The sequence below is a fragment of the Rutilus rutilus genome (assembly GCF_951802725.1).
Source record: "Rutilus rutilus genome assembly, chromosome: 24".
NCBI lineage: Eukaryota > Metazoa > Chordata > Actinopteri > Cypriniformes > Leuciscidae > Rutilus > Rutilus rutilus.
In genome coordinates this window covers 15,110,064-15,137,888 of record NC_140228.1, presented here as the reverse complement: position 1 = coordinate 15,137,888, position 27,825 = coordinate 15,110,064, and the positions used below count along the sequence as shown (strand labels likewise).

Here is a 27,825-nt window from a genome sequence, read left to right as displayed (position 1 = left end):
GAATGTGGCACTAAAAGACTGTTTGAAACTTTCACTGAGACCTCAAACAGAAAGCACAAAGCCTTTCTTTAAAATTAATTTAGTTTTGTATTAATTGTATCTTAATTTTAATCAATGTTTCATTTCAAAAATAAGAAGTAAATATAGTATATAGACAATAGATAGCCTAATCACGACACGGACGCGCCGGCGAGTGAACTGGACTCTCGTCTCATAAATGAACCGAAACTCAGCGTATAAGGGAGCCTACTTGCCTGACAGACCTGATAAATATATCTATAGAAAGCTTGGAAGGTCTTCTTTTCAAAACGAAAGAAAACAGACCGCTGCTTGTGTAGCCTAATCCGTATGAAATGTGCATTTCTCTCTGGCGAGTTTACTACTGCGAAGATTGCATCGTCAACTTCATCTATGCAGGGCACTGACACAGAAAACACTTGTTTATTAATAAACAATTAAAATGTCTCCTTGCTATATTTTACATATTCATAATCATTACTTTTGATGGTTCTTTGTGACAGCTTTTAGGTGCTTTATTGGCAGCGCCACCCTTAGGCTACATGAACGCGTCACCACCGCATCAGCACCGAAAACAGGACATTTTTTTCAATCCCTGTTTTGGCAGGGGGAAAACTGATCAGAAAATGTAACGAAACGTTGTAGAAATGTAGTGGAGTAGAAAGTATAATAATTGCTGCAAAATGTAACGAAGTAAAAGTCAAACGTATGCACTATTGATTCTACTTAAGTAAAGCCTACAGAAACGAAGTATTTGTACTTCGTTACATTCCACCACTGCTGATTAACAGTAATGTAAATGCTAAATGTCCTAATACCTGTTGATACTACAACAATGCAAATATGCTCTTAACCTTGCAGTTTTTCACATATCATGTAAGACTCAATTTCTCCATTTCTTTGCACAAAACTCTCCAGAAAATACCATTTAATAGTTTATTTTTCAAAAAAAAATCCCGGGGGGCATACCTCCGGACCCCCCTAGGGAGAGCCCCCCCTCATAATAAATCCCAATTTAACCCCTGGTTACACTAGCCTATAGTTTGTAGTTATAGTTATATGCAGATAGGTCTACTTTGACAGGTTCACCCAGCAGACACACATTTTAAATTAATGTGGCTTTGATACCAATAATTTTTTTTTCTTTTTTAGGCATTTGTTCTTTCTTCCCTGCAGGCAAAAAGGAGCAGAAATTGAAAGGTGTTTTTAATCTTCTCCCTGTCCTCTTCTAATAGTATAAAATAGCACAATCTCAGAATCATACTGAAATGTATGAAAGTCTCATATATTGAGGACTGGAATAAGTTGTACATCTTGGCATTCATATATCAAATGTGTTTACATTTTCAGAAGAATCTTGTTGCTCCACCACGAAAAGGAACAACGATACATAACTACTAACAAGCTCAATCTGAGACAGATTCACGCAGGGGAGTCCAAATATGTACCAGAGTTAAGTGTGTTAATTTATGGCTGTTTGCTAGAGAGGGGGCAGAGATTCCCCTGAGACAGCAGGTAGTGATATATTTGAATAATAATGCAGAACTACTTAAACTTGGTCCCATGTGTGGTTAAACCTGGATGTGCGATTAGCATAGAGACATGGCACAGGTTTGAGGAGGATCTAAAAAGACTGAATGAGAGCTGTAGGACACATCAACCCTTGCAACATTTTTAGCAACCCAGGCCCAAAAAAAAAAAAAAAAAAACATGCCTGTGGCGACATTTCTGCAAAGTGATATTACATTGCTGCTTCTTGTTACGTTTCATGACACTTTGAGTGAGTGGCGCTTTAAAGCACATTCAGTTTTATCCAAAACTGATTAACATGAATCTGGCAACATTTTATTACCTGGGTTGTTATACGAATCGCAGCAGTTCGTAAATGAAACGTGACGCTTAAAGTGCGTTCAGTTTTATCTGAAATAGATGAATGTGAATCTGGCAATGGTCTTATTGAGTTGGTTATTGTACGTATCGCGGCAGTTCCGAAATGAAATATGCGGTGAGTGGCGCTAAAAGGATAATGGTCTATTGTACACTAATCCCTACCCTAAACCTAACCAATAGTGTTAAAACAAAAACAAACATAAGATAAAAACACATTTTTTTGTTACAACCATTCCTTTTTGTCTGGCTTCTACACTTTTTGAGCACTGACAACATGTGTTTCATGGGACTTGTAAGAGCAATGCTGTACCAGGTGAGCTACCGAGCAAGTTTACTACGTCAGAAAAGCCATACATATGGAGTTAGTTATGTGATATCAGCATCAAAATGTATTAGTTTACAAATCATGCACTATTGTAGAATTGTTTTGAGGTAATAACATAGTATTGTGCAAGGAACCTTGCAAAAAAAAAAAAAAAAAAAATTTATATGCATAGCTAGCTATATTTTTGGAGATTTGGAAAAAATCTGCATTGATCCTGAACAGCAAGCTGTTAGACCAGCATATCACCACTCTTAAGCATAATATGCTAATAATCATCAAAGCGCTCAGTGGACACTAAACAGCTTGCTGAATGCAAATTACGCATCTTTATTCTAATCTTAAGTTGTGGTGTTAATTATCTAGGTCTGACAGGGCCTGCACTTGTAAACAGTATGCTTGTGTGCCTTCATCGACCGCTCGCTAAGTGCCGCTGGTCATCTGGACAGGTTAGTAGGTGCTACTGTCTGTTATTCCATGAGATAGTGGTGTACAGTTGAGTACATCCCCCCTACACACACATACATGCTCTCTCTGTGAGGCTGCGTGCAACACATGGCCCTTTAGTAGTGTACTAAGAGCCTCTCCATCTCCCATTATGGCTCTGGCTGGCACATGCTATTCACCAACTAGCGCTTCTCTAAAAATACCCCGCACTGACCAAGCAGGGCACTCGCTTGGGATACATCGACAAGTATAAACAAGTCAAGAAGCCTTTTTTAAATGCTGCCCCCCATGAGAGAGATAAGCAAGGCAGCACTGTTTACTTAGCAAATTAGTTTGCAAGCTAATGGGCAGCTACCCCTCTAGCCACCTTAGTAAATGATATAAAGCCATAAGTGGCTCTCAGAGCTTTCGAGTGAGGGATAGTAGAGCCCTTCGAAATCCTCCACATGTCCGTCTGTTTATGTAGCCATGAAAAAGGTACATGATGACTGCTAAAGCTAATGGAAAGAGCTCGAAAGCATGATTTGAATAAGTAGTTTGAAAGCTAGTTTGTTTTGCAAAGTTCACACAATTATTTAATTGGATGCAGAGCTACAGTTTGCTTAGCTATATTACTTTACAATAGTGAATTGCAGGTCTGTTCGACAGGGAAATAACAATACTAAACGCAACTGATCAAATGTAACAAACAATCATATATATATGTAGCAGGGTGATGTATAACCCTTGCTGTTATTGGTTGGTGTCATGCTAACCCCTTGAGCCTATCAGTGCCGAATGTAGCAGGGTGATATATTGCCCTTGCTGTTATTGGTTGGTGTCATGCCAACTCTGTGAGCCTATCAGTGCCCAGTTTGGGGAGTATAAAAATGTGAGTGGTTTGTTGGCCAGGTATGCGTCACTATGGGTCCTGCCCATTGTAAACTTCACGTTGTGAGTAACGGTAGGTATAGTAGCATTGGGTTTGAATCTCAAACTTTGAACTTGATTGAGATGTTAACATTGGTATATTTGTGGCCGGCAGGGGAGAGTTTGATGCATCCTCTGGTTTTCTCTCTGGTGTTTCCGTATTTTAAGTGATCTCTGTTAACGAGAGACTGACATGCACGCATGTTTTCATTGTGTTGTCTCGTAAGCGGCTACAATCTCATAAGGCGAGTGACGATGTGTAGTACAGTGCCGTGAACCTCCTGTGGTATGTATGATTTTAATTTAGGTAGTTTGTTTTTAATTCTGTTTAAGTAATTTAGTTTCTTATGTTCAGCAGGTGTGACTATGTCCAAGGGTTCCTGTAATTTATTTGAGGGCGGGATTTAAACCTACTGATGTGACTGCACTGCTGCTTTGCCTGGGTCTCAATTGAATTGCTTTTATTGGCATAATTTGCCGTTTTATGTTTCTTGCTTTGAGTTTTGTCTAAACTGTCAGTAGTTTGTGTATTTTCTTCCCTTTGTTTCGTTGGATCATTAAACGGGAGGGGTTGTCCGTGGTTATAATTTGATTTTGTGTATTTGCACGTAGTATGTCACTTTGCATTCTCCTCAGAATTGGACTTTATAACTCCAAGTCCAATTCTGAGGGGAAAAAAGACTGACTTGAAGTCAGAATTGAAAGTTTATCTCACAATTCTGACTTTATAACTCGCAATTGCATGTTTATATCAAGCAAATCTGAGGAAAAAGTCACAATTACCTATATTTATTTTTATTCAGTGGCAAAAACAAGCTTCCATAAGATACAGTTCATATTATCAATGTTGAAAACCGTTGTGCTGCTTATTTCATGATTTTGAAAAGAACATTTATTTGAAGTAGATTTTTTTTGTAACAATGTAAAAGTCTTTACTGTCACTTTTGACCAATTTACTGCATCCTTGCTGAATAAGTGTTAATTTATCATGTTTAGCCTTTTCATTGAGATACAACAGTAAAGAGAATTGATAAGCAGCAAAGTGGAAGAGAGAGGTGGACACGATCCAGGACTTGAACTCGGGTCGCCTGCAGCACAACTGCACAATATGTCAAAGTGCGGCCCATGAGGTTATTGGCTCAGACATAAAAGTATTAATTTCTTACTGACCTAAAGTCTGACCCCAAACCTTTGAATGATAGAGTATGATTTTTGTACTGTGTTGGTTCGCCACTTGATTCCCAGTGTAAAATATGTGAGCTGAAGCGGAAAAGCAGTTGAGAATCACTGTTTTCGATTCATCACAAAAAACATGTACAAACACCCCTTACAATTTTAGCATAAACACCCAAGCAACATGTAAAGATTACAACAGTCTTGGCCACATGTAACCTGTTGTTTGTCTTCTAGCAAGGACCATTTTCAGCTGACATCTATAGGAGGGAGATAATTTCCTGCTTTACCTCCGAGGCGGCCACAGCTCAGGCCCATTGATATTCAGCGTGCAGGAGTGAAGTGTGCAGAGACTGACATTAGAGACAAGGAAGAAAAGAGAAATAGGCAAGAACCTGCACCTCTGCTTGGAGATGCAATCTGCAGGAGCATATGGGGTGAATTCTCCCCACGACCGCCTGAGCCAGTCCAATGCACTTCAGGTTTATTATAGGGACCACAATGGAGAGAATGAGAGCGCGGTGGGGGCTACTATCATAGCCAATCACAGGATAGGACTGTACTGCCTCGAAACATACAGGCAGCACTTTTGTTTTATTATGCACGGCTCGCTTTGATTTGTGCAGGGCGAGTACTTAGAAAAGACGCTCTATATCCCAGCACTGGCATTACACCAAAGAATCGCATGGGTCGCAGCACTCCGCACAGCATAGTGCATTAGTAATTGTCCCATAGATTCATTCATGAGCCTGAGGATAAATCACCAAGTAGTAGACTGAGAGATGAACTTTGGTGCCATTCGTCAGATGTTTGACATGTATTACTGAGCAAAATGAAGAGCAGATGCAGAGCATGCAAGCGTACATGAAGATCAGAGAGGAAGAACAGAGGGACTCAAATTTACAGGATTATGAGCACTCCTGCAGGGCAATCAATAAAAATTAATTCTGATAAAATATTTAGAAGAGCAAAAATGACTAAATATCTGTCATTGGACCGGGTACTTGATACATCCAGGCTACATTTTTAAAATGACATGCTGATGGGTTGTGCCACCAAAGAATAAGCAGAGTATGCCTTTGATGAAAAATTCAATTATAAATAAGATGTGATAAGAAGAAGAAATTTGATTTCATTTTTGATCCAATTAGATCTCTCGTCTTGCTCTCTAAGAGCACAGTTAAGCATTCTGTAAAACTTCAAATGTAAAAGTTTGAAAGTTTGTCACCCACGCATGACCGTGTTCGATACAGAACCGCACATCTTCTTAACAAATGCCTAGCATACTAGCATCACAAAGCATTGCAGCTTTCCTAATATCCCCCCTTCTCTCTGACTGAGTTATTTAGGGGATTAGGAGACCATTATTTTTATTTATTTATTTATTTATTTATTTATTTATTCATTTATTCATAGTGCACTTTGTCAAAGCTTAGCAGAGGCATTTTCTGGCTGCGATTAGACGTGCCTTTAAAATATGCAAAATATAAAAGTGGGTCTATGTTAGACAAGTTAAGCCTTCTCAAATTTTACTCATTTAGTGTTCAACTGGCGACATGAAATAAAATTAAAATTAAAAAAAAATTATGATAAATAAATAGATACATATATATATATATATATATATATATATATATATATATATATATATAAAGTTCATAAGTTTTTTTTTCTTTCATTTAAACAATATGCAGTAAAAACAGTAATATTGTGAAATATTATTACAATATTATAACAAATTAAAATATATATTTTTTATATATATTTTAAAATATACATTTTATTCCTGTGATTGCAAAGTAAAATTTTCTGCATCATTACTCCAGTCTTCAGTGTCCCATGATCCTTCAGAAATCATTCCAATATGCTGATTTGGGGCACAACAAAACCTTTCTTATTATTATCTATGTTGAAAACAGTTGTGCGGCTTTGATATTTTGTAGAAACCATGATACATTTTGTTGTTTGGATTTTTCATGAACATAAAGATAAAAAGAACAGCATTTATTTGAAATAGACATTGGTAACAATAGTAAATGTCTTTACAGTCACTTTTGATCATCCTTGCAGAATAAAAGTATTAATTTCTTTCAAAATATCTTACTGACCCCAAACTTTTGAACGGTTGCCTATATACGTGAAATCTAAATTATATATACTACCTTCTTATTGTGAACAATTCATTGGTGCGATTGGAAACAGCACTTCCATTACTTCACTTTTATGTTATTGTTTGTTTATTAATCACCATGGGTATAATCATATATTGCAAATAATGTGTAATTATATGCTTATGATGAGAACAACCAGAGTAAGATTGTTTAATTTAAGCTTTAGGTGTCGTTATCTTGACGTGATTTTATATTTTGTGGATTTCAACGCTATACATGTCTTGGCTGGATACTCTGGCACAATGATATGGATAATCTCCCCTTGAACACTCCGATTATTATTGCGGAAACGAGGCTGCATATTTCCCGAAGGTATAGGAGTGTGTTTGTTTAGTGAAACCAGCTACAGCATGACAAATTCCCTTCTACAGAGGCTACAGTTTCTAAATCTCTAAGCTTGCTTACTTTTCCTAAACACATACACACATATGGACATTTGCTCATCCCTCTTTCACCCTGAGATTTGCTCCAATTTCCATCATCAACATTTCTGACCATAGTAATCCAAGGTCATTATTAGACAGCAGACCGTTAAACCCTGGTAGTGACATGTATTGTGAACAGCTCATTTCTACATTATGTGCTGGATTTTACCCGCATCCAGTGGCGGAATAAGTGCAGCAGAAATTGCGAGTCTGTGTCCTGCCTATGTGCCAGTATCTTTTTTTTTTTTTTTTCTTTAAAAAAAAATCTTAGCATATAGAGCCCTCTAATGTAGCAGTCATCATATTTGTCTTATAACATAAGCTAATAAGCTGTAAAAATCTCAGAGCAGCCCCAAACCATTATTTCCACATCTCAATTAGATAATATTTGGCTTTCATAAGAATCAGCTTGTTTGGTTGTAGCCTCAGGGCTCCCAAATACTGTTTCTTTAAATATTGTTGGGCGAGACCACAGAGGTCTAAAGATTTGTCTAGTCAGAAAACATGAATACATACACTAGAATAGAATATTAGAATAGAGAAAGACTCTTTTTTTTTTTTTTTTTTGCCTCCCAGAATGGTGCGGTTACATCTCCTACCAGCAGGGGACAACTGCCCACGCTAAACAGCCAAACCTTGACCCCTGCAGTGAAACTTGATTGTTTAATTAAACATGTAAAATGAATAAGATCAATACATCAGGGTGTGTTTAAAACAAGTTCATGGAAAATGAGTGTAGGTTAAGTCATGGCACTTAAAATAATAGCACTATAAATAATAGCACTACTAACACACAAACATTGATGAAGGATTAATAATGGTTTTCCTTCAAATAGATGTTGACTATATGAGACTGTTTTTAATTTTGATACTGAATATTCACAGCGGTATGCCTATGAGTTGGGAGCGTTTTTGCTTTATTACTGGCCTGCTTTAAGAGACCAGAGCAAATGCACTCGGAGTAGCAACCACTGTGCAACTAGATGAAAAGCTCACTCCTGTGTCTAGAGCCTATAGTCATAACAGCATCTCCACTGCCTGGAGAAAAGGGAGAGAAATCGTGTGTGTGCGCGCTTTAATACTTCTATATGTGTGCGTTATAGAAGTGTGTGGGTGACATAGAGAGGAAAATAGCATATTGTGTGTATATAAGAGACAGAGTCAGACAGCGAGCAAGAGGGAAAGAGAGAATAACAAGATATCGGTGTGTGTTTGTCTGTGTTATTCGAGGGGGAAGAGTCAATCAGACACAACTCATGGCTGGCAAAGGAAATGTTTTTGATCTGACAAATGCTTATCAAAAAATATTGGGGGGTCTAGTAGTTTCACTGATGTGAAGGAAGCCCTTTTTAACCCTTAAATATACCATGATTAAAGCTGCTATGAAAGCTTGATTATAAGTAAATAATATAATATGTAATACATACCTCATAAGTAAAAAAGGAAAAAGGTAATTGTGACTTTACATTTCATATCTCATAAGAAAAAAACAACAACTTTATTTCTCATAATTGTGATGTTATTTCTTACAACTTTAAATCTCACAATTGTGACTTAACAGCTAACTATTATTTTTCATTATTTTTCATAATTGAAACTTTATCACAAATTCGACTTTGTGTATCATAATTGTGACTATTGTCCTCATAGTTGTAACTTTATATCTCACTTTTTTGTGACTTTATTTCCTGTAAATGCAACTCTGTATCTCACAACTGCAATTTATACCTCAAAATTGCAATTCATATCTCATCCTTCCGACCAACTTTTTTTTTAACTGTGATATTGTTATTTTGATTGCAACTTCAAATCATTGCAACTTTATTTAGCACAATTGTGACTTTGTATCTCAGAAGTGTGACTTTAATTGTGACTGTTGCTAGTAATTGTGACTTTATATCTCACATTTTCAACTTTATTTCTCATAATTGCAACTATTTCTCACAATTGTGTTTTTATCTCACAGTTGCGACTCTCTCAAAATTGATTTCACATAGCTGGAACTTTATCACAATTGCAACTTTGTATCTCAGAATTGTGACTATTTGTCTCATAATTATGACTTTGCCTTTAATTGTTTGTGACTTTATCTCTCACATTTGCAACTTCATTTCTCATAACTGAAACTTTGAATCTTGTTATATCTTGTGAATAACTTTATTTCTCAAAACCATGACTTATATCTTGTTTTTTTGCAACTTTAAATCACACAATTGTTTATTTCTTTATTTCTTTATTTAAAACTTTATTTCTACAATTGTGAATTTTTTTACCTGTAATTCTCACTACATATCTTATATTTGCAACTTTTTTAATTCTCCTAACTGCGACTCGCACAACTGCATCTTTCTACATTGACAACCATTCAATTTATACCTCACAGTTGCAATTTCATATCTCAAATTGTGATTTACACATGTTTCTACATGTGAACAGTCCCTATAAACAAGGTCACTGCATTTGCATGTACATATACACTAGAATCATGCAAAAAGTAGTGGATAATCAATAACATACATCAGGGGTTTTATCTAAACTGCCTCGACCTACATCCTCATATATTCTCGTATTATCCTCTGGTAACATGATTGCTATACTGACTAATACAGAAAGGTCTTGAACACCACACAAACTGCATTTGCTTAATGTCAAAACGAAAACAAACAGAGAATTTTAAAAGGTCAGTTTGACTTTCTGGCCTTGTGTACAAACTCATCTTGATTAATACAAGATAAACCGCTTTGCTAGAGAGCGTTTCCCCTTCAAATCAATTTCATATCAGTCATACAAAACTAGAAAAGCAGCTCATTAGGAGGATTGTAGAATCTGCGCACCTCCGCCAAAGACAAATGTTGTTATTTCAGCTTGGCACTGCATTCAAGTTGTTGTTTAAGGTCCCTTAATAGCCAATTTACTAACAGAAATAAGTGAATTAATCTTTCAGGGACTGCCTGCACAGATGCCTGCCATTTGCTTTTAAGTGGGAAAAGTTTTGATAGAGAAATGAGACATCATAACAATTATAAAGACAAAGAAATAAACGAATGCAAAAAGCAGCTTTTGCATTAAATTCACCTTACCAAGTAGCCTTAAACACAGCTGCATCAACCTTGTTTTGTAAGGACAAGCAAATTGGCTTGAACTCAGCTGACCAAGCGTTGCAACCTGAGGCAGCAGTCTTGTTTTCCCATAGGGTGTGCAACTGAAGAACTGAACCAGACGAGTGGGTTTCATTTCAGTGTTTTCCTAGCATTGTATTGTCTAGGTCTTAATTGCTATGCTTTTTGCAAGTCCTTTGTTTCTATCTGTCAGATAAATCCATTTACTTGATTATGGGTAACTACGTTTGTTCTAAGCAATTGCTGCATCTAACAGACAGAAGTACGGCGTTATTAGGGTGACATCATATATCCAAAGAAGATATTAATAAATAACAGTTTGTTGATTAACACAATTTTAATTAGCGTCTCGAGATGAATCTCAGTCAGGGGAGTCTCGCTCGCTGAGCAACATCCACAATGACATGTTCACATTCCACTAAGATAACTTTGCTCCCGATCAGGTCATTGAGCTGCCACTTTGACTCAGTGTGGCTGTTACAGAGAGAACAAAATCTGACAGCAAGCCGCGCCGATCATGTACATGACGCGATTAAGGAAATCACACTAATCACGCCATCCATTGCCTGGACTAATTATAAATAATTCTGCCTTTTTTGCTGTGGTGAAACTGAAGTGAACAAGAAAAAGCTCCATCTAACTTTCATTCTCAGCAGCAGTCCCCCATTTAAGCCAAATCAATCCAGTTACCTCTTCTTTTTAATCAGACCTGCGAGAGCTCGTAGGGAGATGGATGTTTATATCAAATGCTCCGGTGGTCTTGGCTAACAAAGAGAGAAAGAGATTTCAAAAACCTCTGAAGCTCAATTAACATTCGCAAAATGTATCTCAAACCTCCATCCATCTGTCAGAGGGAGAATCGACTATCTCAGCTATACTAGTTTCTCTCCCACATGTAGCCACATCGCTGGAAAGATTAATAAAAAACATTCTTGTTGATTAATCATTGTTTTGGCACCTTTTATTCAAGTGAGTCTTGGCTGCTTCTAATTTTGGTCCATTAAATGAGTGACTATTCCAGGCTGTTAATCTTATTATTCCTGGCTACCTGAAGTCAGTCCGGGCGATAAACCTTTTCGCTTACTTGCATGTCTGTAGCAAGTGCGTGCAATAAATCAGTATCGGTGAAATCAGTCATTCATAATTCTCACGGTCGAAAATTGGTTGACTATGAACTGCTTTAGGTGTTGCTGCAGAACAAACATGGATTTTATATTATAAGACCTACCATCCAATTATTTCTAAGAACCAATTTCTCCTTGACTCTATTGATTTTGCAGTGCTTACTCTCTGCAAGGCAATTAGCCAAGTAATTAAATTATGTAGTAATATTAAAGTGGTGGGCGCTTCAGGCTATATTAAAATCCATGCCTAATTCACCCAACATTGTGTATGTTGCAAAAACTTTTTTCTTATTATTTAAATAAAAAATACGGTAACACTTTAGGCTATACTTAAAGCCTTTATGTTTAACACATTTTAAAAGTATTTTTAATGCATGAATTATGCCTTGTAATGCACCTTGTGATGCATTGTATGATCTCATGAATTATTGTAACCACAGGTAAAATACATTTATCCATTGCTACACCTTTAGAAAGTATAATGCATTAAAACACACGACAAACAACCAGTTTCAGATGTTACAAGGAACAACTCTACCGCAGATGACAGAACACTTTGGATTTGTTCATCCAATAGCCAACTTTAAGTGTTGGACAGACGCTGTGTTGACAGTCAAGCGTCATTGTTAAGGGCAGCTCAGCAAGGAATCCAGCATCTCACTGTCTTAACACATGATTCATAAAGCTACATTCTGAAAATAAACTGCCAGTGTGTTCAGTTGTGGCATGTGATGCATTTAAACATCAGAAGTCCTATTGCAATGGGAAAAGCTGGGAGTGTTCTACTGTAACATCGTCCGTTTTCAATGAGCACCACCGGGGGGGGAAAATGGTAAGAAAGTAAAATTACACATCTGGTTTATTATGATTTGATTTATGACCATGTTAATGGTTGGTATGACAGAATTGATATCATCTGATTCAGCAGGTTCTCTTGTTTAGTTTGATATATAAAATCCACACAAGATTTTTATCTACATGGGACAATAGCAATATCACATTGGTACATTTCACATTCATTTGGTTAACACAAAAATAATTGTGAATAACACACTTTTGTTTTTAGAGTTGTTTGCCTATGTTTTATGTATGTATGTATTTATTTTAATTTTAATTTCTTTTTTATTGTAGATTATCCCATGGATTTACAATAAAATTGGGTGATTGGGAGATGGCAATAAACATATTTTTATTGATTAATTAAATACATTTATTTATTTTAAAATGTACGTATGTTTGATGACCACATAAAAGCCATTCATAATGTTTTCTATTGGTGTTGGTAGTGGGTTGGTTGTAACCGCACCACTTGTACTTTAGTTTAAAGTTTAAAGATAAGTAGTACATTTATAAACAACTTTAATTTGAAGAAAATATGGGAATATTGCATTAAAGTTTTAGTTACAGACGTGTTGGAACAGTCCCCGGTTTCCTTTGAATTTCACCGGTCTGGTTAGACAAAACTGAAACGCTGTCGTACTTTTTGCACCGAAAAGCTTATAATTGTCTTGTCTTTTAGGTTAAATGTCACTTGCACCAGAGCACCACCTAAATATCTGTGCTATTTTTCTATCACGGACTCGAATGATTGTTGGTCCTTGCCGACCGTGATCCGAAACTGCAATGTAATGACCGCAAGACCAACATGTAAAGCAAATAACGCAAGTTCTTCAGAAGAATTCATAACTGCACCGGTTACATCTGTGGAGTAAATGCCACCGGACTTCACTAACGCACGCCAGCGTGCCAGATGCTTCCCGCTGCCCGCCACTGCAAAAAGAGCCAAGAAATCATCTTTAACTTACGGGATGATGAAGAAGCTGCTTCAGAGATGCTGAGGTGGCTTAAAATCCACAGCAAGAGCTTCAGTCCGGTCCCGGTGGTTGTCTGCATCTTCGAGCACAGTGAGGTCAGTTTTCCTTCTCGCGCGCGCTGTCCGGAAGAGCAAAAGCCTCTAAATGAGCGAGACCCGCACTAACCGACGCTTCTCGGCTCTGATACTCAGTGTGGATATATTTCTGCGCAACAGTCCGGCTTTTTAACAACAAAAGACTACAGTGAAGCACTTTAATGCGGTATTTCAAGCCATGTCGAAGCGCGTGGCGCCGTGCGCTTCAGTATGTGACGCCTGTCTCGCGGAGGTCGCTGGCCAGGTGCTGAAGTTACTACACGCAGCTCGCGCTCGTCCATATAAACACAGAACCCCTCTCTCCTCCGAGTTGGTACATTCCACGAAACAGTGGAGCAGCCCTCGCGGGACAGGGGCCATTGCTTTGAGCGCCTTCTCATGGGCAGCAGAGAATAGATTACATTTGAATGAGAGTCGCTTTTATGTTTATAACTAAGGCTGTTTCTGGAGGACCGCTGATAGCCTAATGGGCAAGATCTTGGCTGTAGAGTTCACTCAAATTACAAGGGCGGTCATACGATTAGTAATCATAATGAAATGCTACTGCAGAACTATACATACAGCTATACTGTACAAACGGGTCCGCTAGAGGGCCAGTGGAATATCTACAGCGTGAGAAAAAAATATGTAATTTTAGGGCTGCCAAAGTTAAGATATCAACTTGAGATAGTGAATATAAAAATAAAAAATTCCCAAATCCCAATCTTGTTTCATTCAGGGTGGAACAACCATGATTATTTTATTATTCTGACTCATTTGATTCTTTCTTTAGATTCTTTAAAAAACAAATTGGCATATTTTTATGAGAAAAATATTTGTATCTCTAAGTGTTCATATCTCGTTCCTCTGTGGCTCTGAAACAGTATTTATTGAAAAGTGTTCTTTATGTTACAAATCAATTTAAGTCTTTTGTCACTTTTTGTTAACACTTTTCTATGTGCTGGAGTTTATAAATCCTTTTGCAGGGCAATTAATTTAACATTTTTTAAAATATATATATTTTAGAGGATTTTTTTCCATACTTATCTAAAGGAAAAGTATGTGAGGGTTTTACATGAATTAAAAAAAAATTGAAAACATTTTATCTTTAATACATTTTTTTATTTATCATCAAGTCGTTAATGGAAGGACGTTCATCTAAAACAAATTGAACACATTTTAGGAATGTTTTAATTTTTTCTTTCTTTTAATTCCACTCAATACAAAATTTGTCAAGGTTTTTAACTAAATAATTCTATGATATACACAGAAATTATTTTCTTTGTAGACATAAAGACTTAAAGTCTTGTTGTTACAACTGTTGTTAAAGTCTCAAATCAATTGCTTTCAGGTCTCAAGTAATTTTTTGTGACTTAAAGGTAGGGTAGGTAATCCTGTTCAGAAACACTTTTTTTTATACTGGGTGAAATGGTCCTTCCATCCTGATAGTAGTCAATACATTATGTGTTTAGAAAAAGGAATGAAAAAAATCAGACCTCTGTAGCAGCTGCAGGACAGTAAAAACTCTGACCAATCACTGCCATTCGGTGCGAATGTAAAGAACCAATCAGATGCTTTCATGTCTCGTGCCCGAGCCCCACTGCGCGCGCTGCCCTGCGTGCACTCATCACATGTCACCGTTCCCGGAAATATTCAGCTCAAAGCACCTGCATGCAGTCAGCGAAGGCAAACAAGGCAAAAACTACTTCCTCGGACCCTGCCCGCACTCTTGAACAACCTCCTCTGCTTCGCCCTCAACCCCGGACCTGTCCTCGAACCGACGATGCGGTACTTGTCTCCGGACTCGGAGTGTACGTTAGTCTTCATTGGAGTCAACAATGTTTTCATCATGGAAACTCTTACATGCAAAACACCGTATATGTTATGAATCTTACACGAAATTCACCTTCATCAGTGTAACTGATGGTAATGGAAAAACGTGTATCAATGCAACCTGTTTTTAGTTTTGCCTTATAAATATAGCTCGTTACCGAATGAAACTTTACCATTATCGATATGCTAGCTTGATAGTGAGTACTAAAAGAAATCTTATTTGTTTATATTCATAGTGATAAAGTTAGGTATTTTATTACATGTGATTCTGACATGATGTCACTGTATGTACTGCGCTCCTTCCTCTCCACTCGTCTCAGGTAATAAATGCGTCTTGTTCCAGCCTGAGCGTTTGGCGTCGCGTTCATGTGTTTTGGGGGCGTGGCTTTGGAAGGAGCTCAGAAGGGAGGGGGTGGGAGTGAATGGAAATAATGAGCTGTGTTTATTGCAGATTAAAAGGTCTACAGTCACTCGATTTTTATATTTTCTTTTTCAGAGTACTTACATTTTAATTATGTATTGGTATATAAAGACATTTTAAACAAATTTGAAATGTTTTTTTTTTAGAAAAAAGATTACCTACCCTACCTTTAAGTGCAACTTAGTTTCCACATAGTTTTCATCTCTGGTTCTGTTTTAACCTTATATTATATTTTCACATGCAGCGTATATAAAGTGGATTCACAGCCTTCTGAGAATGTTGCTCCATCACTGGCTTTTTTCTTCCTATCTGGAACAAAAATGGCCTGCAACCCTCACCTGTGTATGCTTGGATTTTTGTGTGATATTTACCCACCTGTTTGAAAAAAGAAAACTCTCAGCAGAGTGCGAAAGAAACACCATCTGTGCGAAGGCAGAGACGGACAGCAGATACTTTCACTTTTTTCCAAGTTCTCGTCTATCAAAAGCATTGCTTCAGAAAATGCAACACGTCTCATCCTGTGATTTTTTTTCCCTCTATGGCTGAGCAGGTGTTTTGCGTAATAACTTCTGGATGGAGATAAACATTTGCTTTGCACCGCATCAACAAGCACAGTGGGTAAAAGAAAAACAAACTTAAAGGAACAATTCACCCAAAAATTAGAATACTGACATTGTTTACTCACCTGTCATTCCAAACCCATAGCTTTCTTTCTCGAGTGGAACACAAAAGGAGATGTTTAGGAGAATGTCTGAGCTGCTCTCTTCCATACAATGACAGCGGATAGGGACCAATGATTAAGACCATGATTAATTTGCATTAAAAACAAAATGAACCCATCTTGAAAGTATATTATATAAAAGGTGTGTTAATGGAAATCAATATTGCATCTGTTGGGTAAGACTTGGAAACTCACATCAAACAGCATGACAAAACATCCCAGTTAATACATGTTCAATCAAGGAATACAATATGAGCTCTTTGAAACATAAGACTCATTCCATATTAGTAATATCATTAAGAAATAATGTTCTAATGCTTAAACATTCTCTAATAAAAACCATTTTAAAATTAGCACATTTAGAGCACACATACAAGTCTTGATTCCTTTTGATCGTCATTTATAACTCTTCCACTAGACAAATTAACTAAATCTATCATCCTTACATTCTAATAATAAAATTATAGCATTATTTCTCTTGTATTCATAATGGATTTCTCCATCTTTAGAGGTCAACAGTTCATTATATTGAAATGAGAGGCCTCTCATGTAAATCAGTGGAACTGAGAATGAAATCAGATTTGGAGGGTGGAAACGCTAATGTCATGGAATTATAAATCCTGAAAAGACTGACTCTTTGTGACCTATGAGCTGTGCAGATGTCTCCAAAAAAAAAAAAGGAACTACCTGAATTGCTGTGGTGAGCATATTCATTTAGCTATTTGAAATAATAATTGGTTCCTGAAATATTGCATAGAAATAATTAACCAAGGAGACCAGGGGAAAGAAGACCTAACAAAAAATGTTAGATGATAGGCATCCTAATACCTCATCTCAGAGCTCAATAGTCTCTTAATGAATGAGTTGCGTATTCCAGACTGTAAGAACTGCAGAACAGACTTTACATTATAAAATTTACTCTGAGCTCTGGTGGTCACATGATACAGAGGTATTGCTTACAGTATTTGATTGAAAAATACAGTAACTGGTAAGATGGTAACTAAGACTTGCAAGCCTTGATGTTGAACATCAAGGACAAAACCTGTGGCAAATAGACTGGGTTAATTTATCTCATGCCAAATGTAACAGTTATGTTGTGTATGTCTGTTTAGCTTTATCATGTTTTTGTTTTCCCTGCTCCTGATTTGCCTGTGTTCATTGGTCATTAGTTTCTGATTAATCCTGCATCTGTTTCTGATCAGTTCATTACCACTCCTTGTGTATTTAAGTCCTTCGTTTTCCCAGTTCTTCGTTTGATCTCGTTTGTGTAATGTGTAGTTGCTGTTTTGATTTTCCTGTGTATTCTCCGTTTATTAATAAAGACTATTTATTCTATTTGGATTTGTGCGTGTTTAACTACCTGTGACAACAAAACGTGGTTTCCTTTTTTTTTTATCAACAACAGATGTTTGACAAAAATTCTCTTAGGGCATACATAACACATAGGGCCCTATTTTAACAATCTAAGCGCATGGTCTAAAGTGCACGGTGCAAGCACACTTAGGGCGTGTCCGAATCAACTTTTGCTAGTTTAACGACGGGAAAAATGGTCGGCGCGCCCGGCGCATGGTCTAAAAGGGTTGTCCCTATTCTGTTAATGAGTAATGGGTGTGTTTTGGACGTAACATGCAAAAAATACATTCAGAGTCTCATCTCCCATTCCTTTTAAAAGCCAGTTGCGCTCGCACCATGGCAGATTCGCTATTTGCATGATGGAATTTGCAAGCGGAAAGAAGGAACGCTTCTCCAGAGAGGGAACGGATCTGCTCGTGCATGAGGTAAAAGCGCGCAAGCAGACCATCTGCAGGACAAACCGGATTCCACCATATCTTTATGTTCACAATATTAATCTTTTACATTGTAATCCTTTTATTTTTAATATTTGGCATGTTTGTGTCCTGCTGCACATCCCTGTGTGTGTAATAAGCAGAGTGTACGTGCGTTGTGCACCCGCTTATAGGCTCATACTAATGCGCCCTTTAAATAACAAAAAAAATATTGCGCCATTGACTTTAGACCAGGTTTCAGTTGGTCAATGCCACAGTCTATTTCAGTTGCCTCAAAATAACAACGCACCAACAATGCGCCAGAACACACCTCGTTTTCAGACTAGCATGACCATGGGCGGACAAATGGGCACAAATGCATTTGCTATTTAAACAACGTGGTGCAGGACGTGAAAAAGATAACTGCGTCGGGCTGAAAAAAGCAAAAAACACTAGCGTCGCAATTGGCGCTGCATTGCACCGGGTGTAAGATAGGGCCCATAAATTCAGTGTAAATAAAAGAATGGGAGCTGATAGACTCATAGGCAGTGCTCTGCATTTAACGCAACTGAAATTTTGATACCATTAACACTTACTCAGATTAAACAATCAAACAGTAATATTTACTTTGAAAGGTTTAATTTTTACATGAATGAATAAACTACAAAGGTAGAATTTGCTTAATATTGTAATGACCTGGCAGTCAGCGCTAGCAGCTGGATGTATTATGGGTAATTGTTTCTTGGGAGTTGATTTATGCGTTATTAAAGGGGTCATATAATGCCATTTTTGTACAAGCTAATATGATTCTTTAGGGTCTAAATGAAAAGTTTGTAATAATACTTTAATTAAAAATTCTCATTAGTATTGTAAGAAAACACTAATTTTACCTGGTCAAAGCTCTGTTTTCAGCACGCCGTTTAAGTGCATGTGTCTTTAAATGATAATGAGCTTTGCTCAGCTTTTGCTCTGTTCTGTGCGTACATCGTTTTTAATAATAACACAATAACCATAATGCGTTGTTAATTATAAACGTGGGATTATGAATTATATTGAGAACGTTGTACATAGAAAACATGCCGTAATGTACCCTGAGTGTAAACCTTAGCCGCATTCACCGTGAAGCGTGCACGCGATTTGCAAAGATGAATATAAATATTAATATAAAGGTTAATAAAACATTACACTCACTTCTTCTTCTGGAGGTGCAGCAGGAACACGAATAGTTGGTACTGATCCTTTTTTCAGGAGCAGCTTCTTAGCAAAACCAGCTTTATACTGACCTCGTTTATAAAGCAGTCTGGTGTGTGAAATGATTCGCGCAAACATGAAAGCCTTGACGTTGATCGTGGGGAATATTCCCTTCGAAAACAAAACTCAGCCACTGCGTCTTCAGCAGTTCGGATTTAGGAACATCAAAATGACTGCTGTGTTCCTTATTACACCCAAGAACAGAACACCACAATCGCTTAGACGCCATTCTGCTCATAGACAGTACTCCAGCGTATCAACAATGACCGCGCGGACTATGATTGACAGCTCGCTCACGAGCGAGGGCGGGTCTGTGTTGAAACGCTGCTGTCAATCAACAATCGTGGGAGGGGCGTCGATTTTGTGACGTCACAAAATCAAACGGCTTGATTTGAGACAGGGGAAAACATATAAGAAGATTTAAAAAAAAAAACACTGGATGGATTTTTATCATTTTATGATGGTTGTGTACAGGCACTGCCAACACACATTTCAGTACAATCAACTTGTAAAAGTGCATGTACCATTATATGACCCCTTTAAAGCAAGATGGTTGAGTTTTTGTGTTAGTATGTTAGTTATGTGTGTTTATGTTCAAGTTAGTTCAGGTGTTATTGGTTCATTTACTGCTTTATGTAAAAATGTGGTTCTCACCATCATGGAGAGAGATATGTAAGGGAGGAACCAGACGATGGGGTTTTATGTGTGTAGTTCTTATTCTATGTTCAGAATAATAATGATGTAAGAAGACAGTACTGCCGGCTGCTGGTATGTTTTACTGATGCTTCATTCGCAGAGACACTCATGGTAAGTGCTCGTAGCTCGCGCTAGCAATTAGCCTAGTGATAGTAAAACATAGCATAGCTTCTCCAGTCAGCCCCACGTTGTATTGAATAACTGCCAGTTATTACAATATTTTTACAATAATATTCAAGTTCATGCTACAAACGGGGTATAGTTTACCTCTTTTTTTTACACTTTTTTGTATGTGTTAGTTAACCACAAAATAATTTTATCATTGTATTAGTGTCACATAATATTCATATAACTACATAACAACTCTACTAGTGATGTGAAATGACAAACATTTAAGCCGCGTCCGAAATCGTATAGCTTACTCGTAACTCGTATACTCGTATGATTGTAGCAGGCATAGCTGCCTAGTTAATTTGGCAATAACCTGAGTACTGACTGAATGGCAATCACCTAATTAGATCCAGGTGCGCTATAGGTGAGTGTGTGTGTATAAGGAATGTTCCTGCGTTTATTGGGGAGCGTGTTGACTGCTGCAAACTTGGACGCTGACTTTCTGAGCTCTCCCCGCGTTGGGATCTTTGAGCTGAGCCGTACAGCATTTGGGTATGTTACTACTGAGAAATACATTTTTAATTTGGGGTGAGCTGTTGGCTGTACGCGCTCTGTGTTTTTAGTAGGCCCTATGCATCCCGGGCTGTGTTTATCCATAGTGGTTTGACGTCGGAAGGTCTGACTTGCTAATAATCAGCTGAAGAGACCAAGAGCTGGTAATATGTCCGCGACGAACACGGACAGCCGATTGGGACCGTGACCTGGCTTCCCCTTCCTTTTTGTCTTTCTTTTTCTATTGAATATTTTCCTTGTTGCGCATTGCCAGACTGTGTTGGTCTCGCCTCAATTTTCACCTGTCAGACAAGCTTACATCAAGTGAACTTGACATCGGGAGATTGTGAGACCCGAGTATTAATCCATGTGGCCGTTTGGCCACCCCTGCACTGTTTCAACTGGAAGACTGTGTTCAACTGTGTTTGTGGGGTTTGTATGGTACATTTATTGTGTGAATGAACTCATAAGTTGATGCGAGTTGTTTGAGTGTATTGGGTGTTTGTTCACCGTTGGAAGTGACTGCACGCGTGTGTGTGTGCGCATGAGTGTTAATGCTTGTGAGTTTGCGTGATCTTATGGAGTGTATATATTTTGTGTATGTATGATTAATGGATCATGGTCTCATATTATGTCGGTGAATGTGTAATGTGATTGCACCTGTTATTTTGTTGCTTTTGTATTTTGTTGGAGATCATGATATAATACTGTATCCACTATAATAGTAAACTCTGTATTTTCTTTTTCTTTTGTGCTTATTGATTTGATTTGTGACAATTTGAAGTTTAATTTGTTAACTTTGTTAGATTGGTTAGGAAGGAGGGCTGACCACTCTTAAGTCCTAGCTAATGGGTACCCTTGTTCATGAGTGATTTGATTCTATTTTTCTGTCACCTGAATGCACGTGTGTGGTGAAGTGAGTACATTAGTGTACTTTTGAAGTGTGTAGTGAAGTGGAATTTGGGTAGGTTTGTTATTTCTCCCTGCCATCTGACATGTTACCCTTGATTGTTTTTTGTTTGTTTGTTTTTTAAGCCAGATGATCCGTGTGTGTGTGTGTGTGTGTGTGTGTGTGTGTGTGTGTGTGTGTGTGTGTGTGTGTAGTATTATTGTTATTTTTCTTTGTATTCACGTCTCCGCTGTATCCTGGTGGGAACGAACCTGTGTCCTTATTGGACCATTATTTCCCTAGGTGAAATTCACAGGGTGGCGTAGTCGGTGTTATGAGGGGTCAGGTGTCCGGTCGCCTCTAGGAAACCCTGATCCCCCTGTAATTATAATTGAGTCCAAAATAAAGAAAACCACCCCTTCGGGACCACATATTTTGAATTAGTAATTACACTGAACAAAATTATAAAGGCAACACTTGTTTTTGCCCCCATTTTTCATGAGCTGAACTCAAAGATCTAAGACTTTTTCTATGTACACAAAGGCCTATTTCTCTCAAATATTGTTCACAAATCTGGGGGGGTAATAATCTGGTGGGGGTCAGAATTCAGCACAACATTGTTTTTTGAGGGGCTATAGCTCAACCACAGCCAGTATATCTATCATGCCCCTGACATTATTCTATGTTCCAGTGAACTTCAGACAACAATGAACATACTGTACGTTCTTCTTTCAGACTTCAAAAGGTTTGAATGACACTGGGATCTTGTGAGGTTATGGACATTCCTCTCTTTGATATCAGCTGTTCATCTAGTCTCAGAAACATGGAGAGGCCAACAGGGCTGACATGAAAGATCTTCTTTTTCAAGTCTTGACTCCTTAAACATTTTTTTTCTCCTTCAGAGACTTTAGCAGTCAAGTCAAACTAAAACTTTCTGAGAGTTCTCGCATGAATTTTCCACACCTGAAAAACTTCTGTTGATACATTTTTGCCAGATGACTGAAGTCATTTGTTTTTATTGAGGTAGCGCTCCAGGGCAAAAAAACAAAGACTATCCTTTAAATCCTCAAAATAGTTTATTTTTCAAATGTCTAATTCACAAAGCTTTGGATTACATGCTGTGCTTTGTTAACTTTTCTTATTCTTAATTTGGACTATTCTAAAACATGTCAAATGAGCTGTTGTTGTTGTTCCAGGTAATTAATCACAGCTGTATTTTACTTTTACTTTACAATTTGGTTTAACTTTTGTTTAATTTTTATCACTCCAGTTATCTCATAGCTTATATTTATGCTCCACCAACAGACAATTCCAAAAGAATCACCTCATCACCTCAAATTATATACTTTTGTAGGTTATGGAATCCCTTTCCCCTCATAATTTTGTTAAAGGTGTTTTGTGATTGCCATAACGTGTCATATCTCTCGTCTCCGGCAATCTCTCCCAGAATAGCCATGTTGTATCTGCTGAGCTGTTCTCCTCTTGTTTCAGTTGTTTACATCTTATTACACTGGGTTCAGATGAGAGGGCAAGCAAATTTGTCTTTGAAATGAGAGGTTTCAAAAGGCATTTGAGTGGAACGGCATTTCCCCCAAAAAAGCAGAAGTCTGACTGGAGAATTGTGCATGCAAGCTTCATTCCTGGCCTTTAAATACCACTCTGGGTAGTGCCATGCTTGTTATTTCCCCGCTTCTGATGCTTCCAAGCTTTTCATGGTTGCTCTACTGGTGCCTTGTTACAGACGACAAAGCACACAGATCCAGCTCATTAGACCACCCTCTTAATTTGTCCATTCTTTCTTTGGAAACCTTTTCAGGGTCAAGGAGAAAATACTGTCTCCATTCATTCCCAATCATTTCCCATTCCTTTTTGTGCCATTGTTTGGCGTCAAACATATCATTTGCATGCTTAAAGTATTGGAAATGCATTATGCTATATATTTGTCAAAGTAGATCTAACAGGGAACGTTCTCAGAACTTTGGCGAACATTCTGGCAAGGTTCTCAAATTATGAACATACATTCTAGACTGTTCATTTAAAGTTATCTAGTCTTTAATAACATTATCAAAACTTTTGAAGTTATTATAACTTTTTCATAACTTATTGGAAAAGTTAGCAGGACACATTTTTGTTAGCTGGGGAACTACTGCTCAGAATAAGAATAAAAATAAAAAAAAATCATAATTTGTATATTGCTATAACCCAAGGATTATCATTTTTTGCTGTTTTATACTGCAATACTGGGTGCATTTACAAAGACTGTTTAATGCTGCACATTGTTATGAAATAAATGTTATAAATATAAAATTATGAACACAGAGGCATAAGAATGAAACAATGAAATGAACCGTTGGGTTCCTCAATGAATCAGTGTTTTTGCTTCAATGTGAATGATTCAATGCCTCACTCATACATAAGCTCCCTTGTTTACTTCCTGAATGAATCGTTGAACAAATCTCACAAAGACAGTCATTTGTTGCAATCCACTGACATATTGATATAACCTGTTAGAAATTATAAAATATATACTTTATTGCATTGACAAAGTTTTTGTCTTTATTGTACATCATTAGTTTTGTATTAAAGAAGCATTTAGCTGTTAATTCATTTTTTTTCAAAGATTTAAAAGGCAAAGAAAGTAGTATTTAATAATTTTAAAGATATTGCTTTTCATCCTCTGCTGCCCAAAGCATCAGGTGATGTAAGAGCAAATTTCAATTCAGAAAACATGAATATGGGCCAAACACCCAACCATGTTCTCTATGGAGCAAAGCTTAACTGTTTCCTATTGTCCTCCAAGCTTTATGGTTCTTTTTGCTGTCGGAGCACTTTTGCTGTTTACTAAGAGCTTTTGTCATTAATCTGGATTTATAGTGGGAAATGTGCTCGCATTCAATAATTCTGTGTGCGTGTGTTTGTGGGTTTATCTGTCTGTAAGCCATAGTATTTACTAGAATTTACCTCTCACTTGAAGCCTGCGATTCATTTTGAGCCAAAAGGGCAGATTCTTGGTCTGTGTTCAATAATTTAAATCCCTCCTCAAGCATCTGGTTTGGTCCATTTAATTCTAAAACAGATACTAATATTTGATCTCTCGCCATTAAGAACACATCTTATGGCCCAGACCGTTTTTTAGCAACTGACAAACAAACCTGGAATGAATCTATATAGCTAAAAATGCAGTTCATAACTGCTGCAGGAAGACATTAGTGTGTCAGTGATAACCTTATTGAAAGTGGTGAGCAAACATGCCTCATCCATCATTTTCTGGTGTGACACAATTACAAAAGATCCAGAGTTTCAATGGTGCATCTTCACTGTCAGCTAAATGGCTAGACACCCACAAATATATTCATCACTCTTGCAATTAAAGGAACAAAGTTGATTTACTGTACATTCAAAACCAATATGAGTTGGCCCTGACTGTTGTTGTGCTTATTTAGCCATATATTGATTTCTTGCTATATTGTTCTTGAAAAGGGATTTAAATTGGTGATATCTCATAGCTTGCATTGCTTTAATATCGATCGTATATCAAGCATTGCATTGTTCACAAATACATTCCACCTCAGCTGGTCTTGAAAATGGCCCCAACTTGAAACCTAATTTTAGCAGTTTCAGTTGACTGAGAACCATAATGCACTGTCTCTCAACACAAGTGCTATTTGTTTCCGGTGACAAAATCTCAGATTGATGTTGAGTTTTGTGGCACTTGACTATAAACAATAACAGAGGAATGTAATGGAAGACATATATTGGAAAAAAAGAACTTTGAGTGGAGAATGAAAAACTTGAGCGTAGTCTAGTCTGTTTTCGCTCAGTATGGGAGGAAAATTCTCATCTGCCAGCAAAAAATTCAGTTTTATCTGATTTGTAAATGACCTGCTCATCATAGTTTCTCAATCTCTAATCATAAATACAGTCATAATGAAGAGCATGATTCTTCACGCACACGCATTTTTCGCCTGTCTGAACAGTGGACAGATGGACCATCGACAGATGTTTCCAATGTTATTATCAATGAATAAACTTGGCAACCGAGACAATGGAAATATGAAATTAGACAGGAGAGTCATATCCATATTGCCACAGTTCCAGTTTAAACTCCTCAATACAAAATCAGAACAATTAAAATGGCAACACCAATCAATAAACCTAAACCCTCAAAACAATAAATTGGTTTGAGTAAACAAAATTTAAAAAAGTTAAATCAAATTAACTTTTATGAGTATTTACAACTTTCTTTTTCTTTTGAGTTCACAAAACGGACACATTTTAAGTGAATTGTTTCAGTTTGAGTTTTATTAACTTGTTTCTTTAAATTTAGACAAACATAAATTTAACTGAAACTGGGCTGGGATTTCTATTTACCAGCATGCTTTGCAGTGACAACTCGAAAGGGAGAATAAATGCTCAAAATAAGTGTTATACTTTTTTTTTTTTTGCAAGATTAATGTTTAGTAATAGGCAGCCAAGTAAGCCATATTTAATTTTTTTGTGAATGAAAACAAGGCTATGAGTGATAGTGTAATGAGTTGTGCTTTCTGAATATGCTATGTCATGTTTTGTATCACACTCTTAAAAATAAGGGCTCCAAAAAGGGGTTTTCACAGTGATGCCATTTTGGGTTCCCCAAACCTTTTAGTCAACAGATAAAAAAATTTTACTGTGAAATTTTTTAATAATCTAAAGAACCCTTTTCCACAATAAAGAACCTTTTGTGCATTAAGGTCACAAGGATGTTAAAGGTTATTCAGGTTATGAACCCATAGATGTAAAAAAATAAACCTTTATTTTTAAGAGCACCAGGATAATTATTTTAGAAAGTTTTATTTTTAAGAAATATTTTAGTAAAATGCACGACCCATAAATATGTCTATTCCTCAGTCTCATTTTCATTAGCAAAGATTAAAGTTGCAATGAAACTGTAGCGACGGATCTTTCTTCCATTTTATGACATTCATTTTTAATGAATTATCGAGAAATGCAAATGAAGGGCGGGGACTTGCTTCTAATCACCGGTTGTTGATTGTTTTAAGAGATGTGGGTGTTGCGCTCAAAAGTGCAGGCAGATGAATGCAATCTTGATTGGAGAAGTCCTGCAGAGGAAAGTCTGTTTTGTTTGTTTGTTTTTATCAGAAGTTCCAGTTCTGACTTTGATTAAACATTGCCGGGTTAAAAAAAAAAAAAAGAGAAAAAAAAAACATAGGTACTTTATGATCTCTATGTCTTTCATGTATGGGCCATGTATAAGATAAGCATTTGTTTATCAGTCTAATCAATCTATCAGTCTAGTCTTCAATACTTCAATAACCATCCAGTTATTGTAGTGGGCAGTAGTCAAACCTGTATCATTATCACCATCTGCTCTTAATGCACATGATTTCTTGTGGGATTTACTGTCAACTGATCCCTCTGATTATCCATAATAGATACATAATTTGACCCTATTTAATTCTGTTTAAACAAATTCAAATGCATTGTTACAGGCATGGATGATGGTATCGTAGGATATCCCCAATAATTGAGTTTGACAGCTTGGTGCGTGAGAATTCCCTCAATTTGTTGAGCACGAATCTTTCACTAAGAAATCCAACACCCAGAGGAGATCTGACACAGCAGACTAGACGCGGCTCTCTGAAGTAGTTGCTAACTCACAGTTCTGTGGATCTTTATGTATATTTTTGCTCTTTTTCTGATATGGGTTGTACATATATCACATCAAAACGCTACCAGCCCACAGATCTCAATATCCCAAACGGAACAGAAAGGGGATTGTACTATATGTATGCAACAGACATTGTCAAGTTCTTTAACAGAAAAGCAGAGAAGACAAAAATGCACTGCACTGAGGAATTGAATAGTTCCCATGATGCTCTAAAATGTCCTTTTGGAAGTTGTAACATTGTCTTCTAGAAAATATCTTCCATTGTTTCAAATGTCTCTGATATTTTTCAAAACATGTTGAATATGAGACTACACGTGGGCAATTATACGTGCAGCCAGACTAATTCAGTATACTTCAAGTGTGTTAATGATTAGTTAACTTGAAGTGTGCTAATTTGGAACAACTAATTTTGTACTAAGTTGGAATTAAAT

At 37.0% G+C, this 27,825-nt stretch overlaps 1 protein-coding gene across 1 annotated transcript in view; it reads right to left on the bottom strand.

Moving 5' to 3' along the window:
- The window catches only part of cntnap2a (contactin associated protein 2a), a 406,059-nt gene extending 392,440 nt beyond the window's left edge, over nt 1-13,619 (bottom strand). The window contains exon 1 of the mRNA XM_084399640.1: nt 13,404-13,619. Within this exon, the coding sequence (XP_084255766.1) occupies nt 13,404-13,491 (88 nt within the window). The 5' untranslated portion in view covers nt 13,492-13,619. The remainder of the gene's footprint in view (nt 1-13,403) is intronic.
- Nucleotides 13,620-27,825: the final 14,206 nt, after the last annotated feature.